Source organism: Strix aluco, chromosome 3 (assembly GCF_031877795.1).
Source record: "Strix aluco isolate bStrAlu1 chromosome 3, bStrAlu1.hap1, whole genome shotgun sequence".
NCBI classification, from domain to species: domain Eukaryota; kingdom Metazoa; phylum Chordata; class Aves; order Strigiformes; family Strigidae; genus Strix; species Strix aluco.
In genome coordinates, this window is record NC_133933.1 from 26,768,216 (window position 1) to 26,782,424 (window position 14,209).

The following is a 14,209-nucleotide window of genomic DNA, read 5'->3' on the forward strand; positions in this document are numbered from 1 at the left end:
GGTGTCCTCAGACAGCTCTCAGGGACTTCATCCAGCCCTTTCTGAAGCTTACAGTTAAAAAAATGACCACGCTAATTCTCAATCCTTTCTCACTCCTTGGTTGAGTTCGAGGTCTTTGATCCTATCTTGGACACAAGGATAAGCAAACCCTTAATTCTGTTGCAAACCTCTCCAGTTTCTTACTCATTATATGTGGAAACATATGTTGTAAAGTGCAAGCCTCCATGCAGTAACTTTTGCCAGATAACTGGGAATCTGCTGGCTACCAAAATCTTAGCTTCTTCTTATCGCCAGTAGTGCAAGAGACTGACTGTGTATTTTTTCAAAAATTCTCAGTGCGAATTTTTAAGCTCTTCTTGTAACTGCTTCTGCAAAAGAGTAATTCAGACTGCCTTCAGTGCTATCGAGTTAAAAGGGCTTTACAGCCCCCCTGCTTATCAATGGAAGTCTCTCCAATATTTGCAAAGGTCTCCGAATCAGGCTCAAACCGAGGGCAGAATCTTTAGAGACTAGTATATGAGATGCAGTGTTCCTGCCAAAATACAAAGGTATGGAGTACTTGCCAAAGTTTTAAAAAAACCCATAGCTCTCTGATCCATCTGCTCAGAACTTGCCAGACACGTTCTTCATGAAAACTTGCAAATAAAAAGAACATATTGCACACATAACCCAAACCCTTTTATATCTGGATGGGCTACAGCTGCAGTAGGATTCTTACAGCGTTGGCTGCTACTCACTTAAAGGTAAAAGAAGGTGAAGTGCAAGGGGGCTAAAGAGATGAGCAGCTAAAGCAGGTCAAAAAAGGAGGGGAAGTCAAATGTTATGGAATCACTGTGGCTCACTCACTGCATCGCCCTGTGGTGAGGGGATGAGCTCTGGGAAGAGAATGGATCCTAAGAAGGGATTTCCTCTCTATTTGTTCCCCAAGCAGGGCCTTCCTCCTGCCACTGGAGATGCATGTGCAGTGTAAGTTGGGGATACAGCCCTGAGGCCGTTCAGTCTGATTTATGCTTAAGCAGGCAGGAAGACTCTGCATTGTATAAGCAATAAACAAGAACGGAGGGTCTGGGGTCCTTCTCCTGGAAGATTCTGAAATATTGAGTGCAATTTCCTGCTGTTTAGGAGATTTTAAGATAGCTCCAAAGAAAGATTTTATATAAAATGAAGCAAAACAAAAAAAAAAGTCCTGTAAACTTATCTAGCATTTAGCTTTAACTTGCCAGAGGCACATTATGTTTTATTAAAGTATCTACAAAGAGGAGACAAAGTCAACAAAAACAGAGTGGGTTCCCCTGTCTTCTAGCCAAATCCCCTAGATCCTGCAAGGTACTCCTGTGTTCATCTCCCCTTTATGCACAGGTCTCCCAAGCCCTTCCTCTTCCTTGGTCCTGTCCCTGACAGCCCTATGTCACGTTCACATGCATTTTACTGTAACATTTTGGCATGCAACTTTCTTTGCTATCTGAATATTTGGACTTACTGCTTCTTTTAGGATGCTGTCTTTACTTCTGCAAATCACTCCTCTTTCTTCCCTTCCGCTTGCCTGCATTGTTCTCCATAAGTCATGATTCTCCTTGTGGTTTTCTCTTCCCACCACCTACAGGCTTCCACCCAAACCGCTCCCGTCCTCCTCCATTTTATTCCATCATCTATTCTTCTTCACACAGGCTTCTCTCCAACAAAGCTTCACATTGTTTCCTACACCTCCCCAAACCAGCAATATTTACCTTTCCCCCTCCAACAGGCACCCTAGAGCAAGGCCAGCAAGCCAACCTGATGTTCCTCAGCCCAGTAACTACCACACTGCAGTGCTTGGTTAGAACTTGCTTGTGTCTCAGTGTAACATGGGCTTGCTACCCCACCAGACTGCAGCCCAAAGAGCAGGAACCCAAACTTAGTGGCTGGTTTCTCACCCATGTCCTGCATTCTTAAGCTCCCTATAACGTACACACATTGCAAACAGCAGTAAATCTATCAGCTCAGTGCCCCACATTTCTACACATGGCAGTGTTGAGCTGGGAGTACATGATGGCTCGTGCCAGTAGCTAATGGGGATATTATATACTTCTTCAAGTTGACTTCAGTAACTGTTCTGTTCCTGGCAAGACGTGGCTGCATCTCAGATAAGATCTCAAATCACAGTGAATATGACGCAGCAATAAATACCTCCCCTCACCCACACTCACAGATTATTTGCCAAAGGTACTCTATACATGGTCTTCAGCATACTGACTTTTTTTTGTAGGTGATACAGTATTTTGAACCAAAAAAAATTATTCTGGAACAAGGAGAAAGCATCAATTTGACTGAAATATACTGGAAATTAACTTCCTCTAGTCCTGAGCTATTGCTGAGTGGCAGGGGAAGGAGGAGGAGGTTGGTAGAGTAGAAAGTTATTAGGTCCACGCTTTGTATCAGGTTTGGCACTTCAAAGAGCACTGTACATTTGCCATTTAATGTAACCTTGTAACCTTTCAGAGTCTGGTTTCAGGACAGCAATACATAAATTGTGAGATCCAAATATACTACTTTGGATGTGGGTCACAGAGACGGCAGTCAATTAAAATCAAATGCCCCAGGTGATATCTGTAATACAGACATCCTGCGCCAGCTCACAGCCACAAATCCTGCTTCCTGGCATTTTCTTCCGTGGCATTAGAGACGGCACTTTTGGCAAGAAAAGAGAGCAAGGCCCCTCTGCTCCTGATTATAAGGAGATCAGTCTGGAGCAGCTCTGCTGCAGTCAGTGTAAATTGCCTCAGATTTGCACTGCGGAGATTTGGCCCAAATCTATAGTAGCTCGCTCTAAACGTATTCCCTAACTGAAAAACAAGACAAAACACTGTCTGAATTGAAAGTATTTGAACAACTGACTGTGGTTTAAATTTAAATCTGACTCATAATGGAGTAATATGTTCCACAGCATCTTCCTCCTTGTACCTCCAAGCAGGGAGAGAGGCCCTTAAAGAAACGGGGGTTACCACTGTCTGGAGGGCAGATGGTTCTTCCTAGACCCCAAGCAAGTTCCACAGGAGCCCTCAGCATGGACCAGGCCCTCCCCGACATGGAAAGACCAAGTTCTGCTCCTGCTTGCTTCAAATTCTTCATCGCAATCCAATGTGTTCCCCCAGACTTTAAGCTGGTGCCATTCCTTTGCTCCAACCCTGCACTCTGATACGTCCCATGGTACGTCCCCCATCATCCACAGTCTCTCAAGTACCCCCACCCACAGCAGCCACAGATAATGACGATAAAAAACGGCGCTTTGGCTGCATTTTTTGTGATGCTTTATGATGCGTTAACAAGACATGACACTGCTTCCATAAGACGTAATTATTACTTGTCATTGTTTGACCATCTGTACATAATAAAAATACCTTAAAAACAATCCCACAATGCTGTCTGAAGCTTTTCACCCTGCGAGGGTTTCCACTCATCCAGCTTTGCAGTGGTGCCTATTTGTTTTTTGGAATGCTTATTCATAAGAGACAAGCTTTTTTTTTTGAAGGGTGCAGGGACTTTATTCATAAATACAGAAGCACCTTAATAAAAGAAAGATGCAAGGAAGTCTTCAAAGCAGGCAAGAAAACGGATGAACAAAGACATTCCCATAACAACTGAGCTTTATCTGATCAAATTCCAATAAAGCCTGCATTTGGCATAAATCTTTAAAAACATAGCAAGGGCCACTGGAGGATGCTAAAACTTGTTTATTTAATATTACTCCTCCTCCCTCCCCCAAAAGTACTTTATCCCCTTAATATTTTCTGAAGGCTCCGTGCACATTGAGAAGCGTATCAAGCGAACACGGCGCAGGGAGGAGAAGTGCGGGAGAGCACTCGCGTGAGGTCACACCGCTTCCTCCCTTCCTTCCTTCCCTCCAGCTCCCCACTCTCCAATGTGCTGATGATCAGCAGCACCACCAGCAGATTAACCCTCACTTTCGGCCAGAAGAAACAACAGAAAAGACAGTACTTTTAAAGAATTTAATTCTCTGTGGCTTCACTTAACCAGAGCCAAGAAGAGACAGCAGCTTTTATACCAGCCTTATAAAAGAAACTTAATTCCTACTTCTACGAATTTTATTATTTTCCATCCTAAGACTAATATGTGCGCTGTGCTTCCCATCTGTATGGGAACACACAGATGTGACTGACTAATCCTTAAATACCAAGAGAAGTATTCTGGGTGAAAACAAACATTAAAAGAAACTGTTTCTGCTCTCGGGGATTACCACTCACCCACTGGCTTCATGGACGTGTCCAGGGCACCTCCATGAGAGTTAATCTCCAGGACCTACTCCCCAGAGAAACCCAGGGGGCAGCAGACTTGGCAAACAGATCTACAACCACTCGCTCCCAGCACAAGTATGACGGGGTGCTCTCTGCTCCAGCCCTGCCTCTGAGGTGGGAACAGGGTCCTGCTGCTGCTGCGCTGGGGGCCGGGAGCAAGGGGCACGGCCCTGGCTCGCCACACCAAGCAGCCCCAGACTGCCTTCCCAGAGTCAGTGCAAACAAGGGCTGCAGGAAAACACAAAGTCCTTTTCTGATGTGGTTTGGTAAAGGGTGCCAAGTATAGCCTGAGGAAAGCTTAGCCGAAAAGGTGCAGTCTTGCATTTCTTTTCTCATTTTAAGGGGTAGATCTGTAAGGTCAGAGGACCACACAAAGAAAGAATCAGGAGAAGAAACAAAATATTTATATTCTGCTTGCTGATTTTTTCCATTTACCCGGCACATCTGTCTCTAGCTGATCCTAAAATAGTCCTTCAGAGTAATATTGTCCCTTCTGCAACAGTGGTATATATACTACTACTAAACTGTCACTGGACTAAAGCAGAGAGCTCTTAGAGAGCAGTTAGGAGACTTGCACGGCTACTTTCCCAGTGAACCACAACACAGCTCTGACTCTATCCAGAAGACTTCTGTCCCTCTCTTCCTGCTTGACTGAGAAAGATGAGGGGACATGGGAACAATCATTCCCTGCAACTGCAGGTATGAGAGGAATTTCAAATACCCTCATCAAGATCTCCCCAACAAAGCAAAATGCTAGGCAACTCGAAACTTGGTGAGAGGGAAAAAAAAACCCAACACCCTAATAATTAGATGTTGCTTATGCAAGACGAAAAACCACATTGTTCCTTCTGGGCACAACAGCCCTGGCAAGCCCAGCACGTATCTCACAAGACAGGAAGCAGTGCTTATGCACGGAGGAGCCATGGTGGCTGCACATGCCAACTCCACCAGCATCTCCTCTGTGAGGCTCGCTCTCCATGCATGGCTTCTCATGCTGGAAACAAAGACACCCGAGTAAGTCTTCAGCCCTTACAGAATGTATTTGCCTCTCCCACTTGCACTGAAATGAGCATCTTCCTCATTCTCCCCTTTTACCTTCCATGTTTGTACCTTCCTCCACTGGTAGACACACCTATCTGCACTATCAATCTATCATTACACAGCCCTGAAGCTCCTCTAGCACCACTGTGTCACCAATGCTTCCTACCCATCCTTCCTCACCTTCAGCTCCCTAGGTTTTCTTCTTTCTAATCTCTAAAATTCATATACTAAGTTTTAGGATGCTTTCTATAGCACTGTCCTACAATATATCACAGAATATAATATCTCAAGTTGGAAGGAACCCATAAGGAGGGTCCCTCCTCTTCAATTTCTCCCTGCTTTTCCTTTTCCTGTTAAATGCTGCATGCTAACCTCAGGTGTTCTGATGGAGGTTAGATGCAGCAGTATTTAGGGTCTCTGATGTTCCTGCTGTAGAGCTGCTAGCAGGGAATCCATGCAGTTCAGACTGGTCATCACAGAGCTAAGACAGTATCTTCATACAAGGTTTTGGGAAGAACTGCATACAAGGTTGCAAGAAATAAATATGACCAAAGCAGGGAAAAAGCAACCAGCAGAAGAGGTTACAGGAGCTTGTAAGAAGTAAAGCAGACGGAGCAACTAACAGGCAGCTTCTACCATTTTAATAGGTGCTCTGCAAGGGAAATGCTTCAGAGGCAGCTTGCCTTTCTACAGGCAAAGGAGCAAAGTAACATGCCTAAAATATGCCTGGCACAAACACACACTCAGAGCTTGCTGCCTTTGGCTTGCCTGTTACTTGGTGGAGAAAAGACCTAATTCTACAATAACCTGCACTCATTACTCACCTAACACTTCACTCAGTATGCCCCACCCAGCCTAAAAAAGAAACTGCCTTACTCCCCAGCTATATATTTACCTAAAGGACCCAAGTACCTGCCCTGGATGCAGGTGTCAGTCATTTCCATGGGCACAGGCTTGCTGGAGTCAGGCTCTCTCAAATAAGCTCCAGCTGTTTCTCATCACAAGGCGAAATCTCAGCCAAGCAAAGGCCCTTTCTTCCCTACCTCCGCTGAACCCTTTGCGTCCCACGTTCCTCAAACACGGAAAGGCAATGAACCGCGCTCAGTCAACCGCAGCTGTACTCCTTTCAGGTGGCTGACTAACAGCTCTCAAAAGTAGAACAACAGAAAGCCCAGAGATGCCATCAACTCCTTTTAGGATGTCTGAACAGTGAGGTCAAGCCAGAACATACAATTGTTTCAACAGGCTGGTGTGGCAGCAACACAGGGACTCGTAGTGTAATTCTCTGTGACGGCTGTTCTATATAGATGGCACCAGTGATGCTCATTAAAGATTCCTATGTTTCTCTTTTAACAGATTACATGTTACTTACTCAACTTTTCTGCCAGCCTCTCCTTGGGAAGGAAGGCAGTCAGGTTGTAGTCGTGAAGCCAAGCACCCAGTGACCACCCGTGGGCCTGAACCACATTCAACTGGGAATCACACTTCTCCTACATTTAAACAGTCCAGTGCACCTTTCCCTGCTGTCAGTCTCTAAGGCTGGCTTATACTGTCACTTCAGCAAGCATGTGAACCCAAATTCCACCCTCTCTGCTCCAAGTTTGGCTTGCACTTGACCAGACCAGGCAGGAAAAGGTGAATGTTGAAAGTGAGGGAGAAGACTAACTCAAATTTGCACCCACTGGATCTGAACCGGACTCCACAGTGCTGCAAACCCAGGGCAGTGCTCAGGCATAGCTAATGATGGCAGCAAGAACAGAGCCAAAGAGGGGCTCAATACACTTTTACAAGGTGATATCCTGTCTGGCAGGGTTTTCAGCAGAACAAGTCCCAGGTTGCTGGAACAACCATGAGTTTTTCTCAGTATAAAAATGGGGGAACTGGGAACTGAGCCCCTTCTGGTGGCTGTGTTTCTCAGAAAAGTGACCTATACTTTAGGTGAAAGATGTTCTAGACAGTATTTGCACAAACACACAGACTCTATATAAGTGACTTTAATGGCTTTAAAGATTAAATTACATCAATCTTATCAACACTCAGGAGTGAGAAAGTCATGGGGTCATTTTCTTCCTCACTCCTCAATCCCTCAATTGTCCACTCACTCCCTTGCCTCAAACCCTGGGCTACTATACAGAAGCCAGGTCTGAAAATGTTAAGCTTTGAAACTCAATTATTAGGAATGATGTTTCTGCAAGGAACGGTTAACAGGCTTGTCCTGAACAGAGGCCAGAGAGAGGAACTTGACTTCTATGTAAACTACAGTACAGGCCAGGTGTTGGGAGACAGAGATCCTGGGGATGACTTGTCTGATGTCTTGTTGTGTCACTTATTGCTCTATGCTTAAACTTTGGAGTCCTGAGGCACAATTCCTAGAAAAAGTTTGCACATTTGAGCTTTCTAGGAAAGATATGGGAAGTAAGAGGCTACTTTGGAAAGACGGGACTCAACCGCTTCTCCCCGTGGTTTGTTCCACCTGCTAAACAGTTACCAGGTGGGTTTGCTGCAGAAAAACGGGGAGCTGACGCGTGTGAGGTGTCACCATACCTGGTACAGCTCTATCCGCTGCTCTGAGACCCGTGCCTTTGAATTCTGCAGCCGGAAGACCCTGAACTCAGCCTTCACCAAGTTGGAGGCATTCTTCTCCATCGCCGAGACGTCAAATCTGACGATTCGGAAGTAAAGGCTGTAATAGCTCGGTGGGATGGCATCTGCAAGAAGGCAGTGTGATTTTATTATTTTTTTTAAACGATAAAATACATTGTTCCTTCTAACAGTGTAATAAAAGACAGCCTCAGTAAGGGAAATATCTGCAGCATGATTCAGTTTCCAATGGCCAATTTAATATTATTAACAATTTAATAAAAAAAACCCAAACCAACCCCACATGTGTTTGATTATAGGAATACCATGTTAATAGAGATTAACAACTATTTCCAACTCTATTTCAGGTCATGCATTTAAACCTCCCCTCTTTCAACATACTGGTGGAAAATCCCAGATGCTTATAAATTGGGAAAAAATCATAGCAGTTGGTATCTGGCAAATGCCTTCAGACTTGCACAGAGTTCACAGGGATCCACTAAGATGACAAATAACGGCAAATCATCTGATCTGTGTGTTCTCTGAAGCCCTAGTCCCCCCAGAATATGAAGCACGAATTAGCCAGCTTCAGATTTTGTTTCATATTTAGTTATTAAAGGATTTTATTGGAACAAAATATTCATTCTGATTATAGTGACAAGGGCAGGAAGAGAAGAGGAAGAAGAAAGGGAGGGAAAAGGCAAGCAGACAGTAGACGTTATAAACAGAATTTCATTAATTTTGACCACTTGGAAGCAGTAAAAGCCATAAACATAACAACCCCTCACTACATATCGGAGGGGAAGGCAAAAAAACAGTTAGAAAAATGGACTCAAGTCTTCAATAACAGTGTTAAACATATCAGTTTAGGTTTCAAAACAGTCTCTTCCTCATTTTCAGCTGTAAACCCTGACTGAGGCTAGGCAGCAAAGCACTTCTGCACACCCCAGATTACCCTGAAGGGTTCAGTGATAATCTGAGGCCTCTTCATCCCATCCTGGTCAGCAAGACGACGAGACATGTGGGTGTGGTGGCACCCCGATCACCCTCCCCGTGTGTGTGACCCCACCTCGCCCTGCTGCCCTGCAAGGCTCCACTCAAACTGCAGAGCCAAACTCAGAGAGGAGTCGAAACGACTCAAAGGCCCTGATTAAAAATCTCTGTTCAAACCGAGGGAAAAGTGTGCAGTGTGTGAAAACTGAAGTGGATAAAGAAAAAAAAAAAAGAAAGAGGAAAACTGTATTTGGGGGCAGGGAGAGATTTTCAGCTGAGGAAGCAAAGCTTATTGGCCTCCCTGGGGCCACAGCAGCAGGAAGACATCAGATAATAATTACAAAACACGAAATTTTCCCACTAGTCATGTAGCTCAGGATTTGTCATGCAGTGGCAGGAGATCTTAGGGAGGGGAGCAGTTCAGCACCTGTGAAAGACCCAGGCCTGGTCCGAAATCCCAGTGAGGCCTCCTGCCCCTCTGTCTCCCTTGGTTATCCAGGCATCTATCAATCGAATAAAGTGCCTTTTTCTGGAAGATACCGAATTCTTAATAGATAAAATACACACAAGTTATCATGTCAGTGTAAAGAGATGGGAGAAGCCAAGTCCAGTACATTTACCTTTATGTCTAACTATTAACGATGGAAGGTAATTGGAATAAATCCTTAATAATATTTATTGATATCAATAAGACATACTAATAAATTAAAGACCTTCTTCCAAATATTTACTGTTTTTAGACTGGCTGCTATTACCAGAACTTCTGAGCAACACAGTAGCTCTCGGCTACACAAGGCACCACCACTGGCAGTTACACATTTAATAACAGATTTGTTGTAGCTCTTTGAAAAATTCTAAATTCAAACTGACTACAGAATAAATACCAAGTACAAGTCAGTCCCACAAGGGATAAAGCAAATTTATTCTGTCTTCACAAAATTCACAAACATCCCTCCTCTACGTAATTGAGCCAAAACCTCTTTTTTAAATGATCAGAGGTAGAACTTACCCTAAAACTAACCCTAGCTATGAGAAAATCTTTGATGACAGATAAATAAATAATTTTGGCCTCAACCATAGATGCATTATAAGTGAGAGATGACAAGAAATCAAAATACTTTTAAATAAATCCTCTGAAAGAATACTTCCCAAAGCAGATCCTCAGTTTGGTCAAATGGGTAAGAGGTATAAACACAAACAGGAAGCCTCAGACTTCCTTATGATCCCATTTAATTAAAGAAACAAAAAAAATGTTCTCAAATTTTCACATCTGCAATGCTCAAAAATAAATCCCAAATCATCATAATCAGTATATTCTTGCCTACCAGGCTTATTGGCAGAAAATTGCTACAACATTATAGTAAGAATGTGAAGAAAAATGGATGAAAATTACTTCTGCACCTGAACTGCTCCTCTCTCCCATGAGCTGTGCTGGTCTCTTGCAAAACACCAGAGTAAGGTTTTCTGAGAAAAGCTTAACTTTATGCAATGATGATCTTAATTTCAATACATTTTGTAAATTCTTATAAAAGCTACTCGGTTCAGAGATTATATCCTCATTTAAGAGAGAAATAAACTCTTCAATTTATTTTTCTGCTATAGGAAACTCCAAGACTACTACTTGTTCTTCAGCCAAACCTAATCCTACTAGGAATATAATTTGGCATAATAATATGTATATATAAGATTGATGCTTCCAGGATGAGTTGTAAGTTGTCCTTCTCTGTCATTTATTTGAGGCATCAACCTACCATTCCATTCCCTGTGGACAAGCCAAACTAGCAACCCGCCACTTGCCCTGGCACAGACAAACCCTGTCCATCTAGACTTTACTTCAGATTGAAAAGTCCTATTTAACTGTCAGTTTGATTTACGTTTAGCTTCTAACTTATTTCTAGAACTTTCTTGTGCTATATTTGCAGTCTTTCTTTTCAGTTCCTATATTTTAAATATGGTACATTACAAATCTGTGAATATGTATCTGAATGGATTTTCCTGAACCACCTCTGCATTCACAATTGTTCTCTCTTTCATGTATAAAGAAGATAAAGAAAGAATACTCTTTCAGTGTGCAAGGTTTTGTGCTTGGATACGTGCATTCATATAGACAGCGGACGAGTACTTACTTTCCACTGGAAGGCAGGCATGGGACACCCACCACGAATAAGAATGAATTCTTGTCTTATAGAAGTTTCATCTCTCTTATAAGATAGTTTTATATCTTGCAAAAACCCACATAAGAAATTTGATTTCTTTATTCTATCATTCATGACAGTATCCACAGGAAGTCAATTTAGGAGAAGGCATTATTCATGGACAGCTGAAAAAAATAGGTCTTTTTACTAGCTAGAACCCTTTCTCTGAAAAAGAATGGCTGACTGCAGAATTGGGGTTTACATGAAAATTAATCAACACTAAAACTGAGAATCAAGACTTGCAACTCTCTTTAAGGGAATGGAAAGAACCCTATGGAGTCTACAAGGTTTTGGATTAGCCTTTAAGTGATCTCAGCTGCTGCAATTTATCTCTCTTTGTGACTCCACCTTAACCTGACAGTTGTATCAATTCAGACTCAGCTGGATGCCTCTGGACTCCCCTCTGGTTTTGGCCCAACGACCAGGATGACTCTAACCAAGTTAGTCTGCAAACACAGTTACCCTGCTGCAGACTAGACTCCTTAAGTATTCTCTGAACCATTATCATTAATGAGCGGAATTAAATCAATATGTTTCCTGTAGCTAGGAAAACACAGATTTCTTTTGTTTTGGAGAGAGGGAACAGTAAATGAAATGAAAGATTCCATTTTTACCATCTTTAAATTATTCATTAATTCAACCCTCAAAAAACTGAAGACTTCCAGCTGTAATAATCATAATCACAATCATCACAGTACAGTTGATACAAGAATTATAAAATACAGTTGGCGAAGGTGAAGGCAGCATCCCTCCTTCTCTCTTTAGCCTGATGAACACCGAGCATCACAAGTTTAGCTTTTTTGTTCTTTTTGTTTGTTTTTATCTTGAATGAGCTGAAATTTCATCAGCTGCTTTACACAGGACAGTCCAAACTGCCAGGCTAAAACGCATTCTGGTATGTGTTTAAGTGCATAAGGACACTGTGGTTTCTGTGCTTCTTACTGACTTTGTTCAATGTCCAGCATTCTCTAAGCTCCTGTGCCAGCAACTAGGACAGAAAGCAGCCTTGCTCTGACAGAGTAGAAAAGCACTGATGGGAGGAGCACAGGACACCTATCCCACAATACTCCACAGTCTCCAGTATTGCTCTAGGTAGGAGCTTCGTCAACAGGAGAGACTAAACACATCCTCTGACCGACCATCCAAAACAGCCTGTAGACCCCCAGGCATTGCTCATGGGAGGAGAGTGAGATGGAGTTAAGCTCCCTTAAACCAAAAGTGGGAATGGAAGGAGTTTGTTTCATGCTGGAGATATTCCCCAAACCAGGAATCTCCTGCAGAAAAGGATGACACTTTTGCTTTCCACAGTTATGTTTAAGGAACTAAGCCTTGCATTTCCACAGCTTTCCTCACAAGTACTGCATGTACTGACATTTCAGGAGAAACAAAACACTCCATTTGACACAGCTCTTCTGAGAGTTGGGTTTTCGTTCTGGCAAGGAAAAAGACCTAAATTCAATTGTATCCAAATGAGGCTTTTTTCCCCCCTCTGAATTTTCATTTCTGCTATTGCAACAACAAAAAAATCAATTATATGCACAGCCCACGTTAGGAAATGTAAACAACTTTTCTTTTCTTGTTGGAAGAGGCCAGACAGGCCGACTTCACACATACACCCACACTGGAAAGCCTGAGAGCTTCAATCTAATCCTTCCATCAAGGGCTTGTAATAAATGCTCCAAAGATTTATTTTTATTCCCTTTTGTGTTTATTAAACTTTGGAGGGTTTCTTTTCCTTTCTCTTTTCTTTCTGGTGCTTTGCCCGTTCTTTATTACGGCAGCTGCAAAACATGGAGTGCCCTATTCTTCTCACCCTCTTTTTTTTTTTTTTTTTTTCCTCCTTCTCGTCTTTCTAACTGCAATACATGAATGACCATGTAGTAGGCTTTGAAGCAGCAGATGCAAATATTTATAAGAGTAGCTTGATTGTTATTAAATGCAGTTGTTATGCTTTCCATGCTCTGGCAAGCTTCCCTAACCCCTCTATTAGGACCATCTAGGCTGTTTAGATTTCAGCTCACTGATAGCAAATCCTACATTTTTTTTGTAACAAGCAGCATAATGTGACATCGTTTATCCCCCTGTGTGAATTTTACTTTCTGCTCAACATACGGGTCCCTGCCATGAGCCAGGTCAGGCTGCTTTTAAGGACATCCAGACATGGTAAGTGAAGCAGCACGTGCAGGACTGCTGGAAGGATGGGCAGTTCGTCAGCTGTAACGGCACATCTTTCCAGCAGGATCCTGTCCTTCCTGTCAGACACACTCAGGTCACAAATCCTGTCCTCTTTTCCAGGGAAAGTCTCTCCAAGAAATCAGAAACTTGTTTAATGCATCTGGGCTCCCAAAGCCCACAGATAATTACTCTGTTCACCCCTTCTGACCCTGACGTGACTGCAGAGTCCTGCTGGAAACCGTCTCTCTGCAATGAAAGGGGATATATAAATGCAGTGAACCAAATTATGGAGGCCTACAGGTTGTATTTGGAAACAGGGATTGGCCCTCAGAGGTAAATCAGTTGTACATCAGCTTTCCATTAGCCCTGAAACTCTATCCTACTGTGACATTAAGTTATGAGCACATCCATTAGCTAATCAGTGCTCTTGGACAGAAACACTTGTGCTGCTCTCCGCTCAGACATCGCTTCCAGTCTCTTGCAGCGAGGCTTCAAAGTCGGACAGTACAAAAGCAGTGTAACAGACTTACTCCAATATTCCAGTTTTTACCTACAAAGCTGCCAGTGACCTTTACCTGACATTGACCATTTGCTATTGAGGAGGGACACTGCAGTGCAAGTCAGAAAAAAACTGCTAGGAACACAGTGGATAAGACTTTCAGAGCCAATGGCTCTGGAGCAGCTCTTCTCACAGAACAAGGTATGTATGTACCTACAGCACAATGTAAGACATGATGTCTGTTATTGAACCTATATTTGGTGAAGAACCCATGCCAGAACTGGCAGCTAGGAATCTTCCACTGAATGATCCCTAGATGCGTAATTTATCCATAGCAAAGCAGCGTGGATGGTTCACAATTCCACACTCCCTGACTAACTTCAGTCTTGGTATTTACCACACATAGATATGCCAGCACTTAACTAGAGAAACAG

The 14,209-nt window shown here is 43.0% G+C and overlaps 1 protein-coding gene across 1 annotated transcript in view; it reads right to left on the minus strand.

The window, feature by feature from the left end:
• The window catches only part of TGFB2 (transforming growth factor beta 2), a 66,249-nt gene that overhangs the window by 15,474 nt on the left and 36,566 nt on the right, over positions 1-14,209 (minus strand). Inside the window, exon 2 of the mRNA XM_074817894.1 lies at positions 7,878-8,041. Coding sequence (XP_074673995.1) covers positions 7,878-8,041 — 164 coding nt within the window. The remainder of the gene's footprint in view (positions 1-7,877; positions 8,042-14,209) is intronic.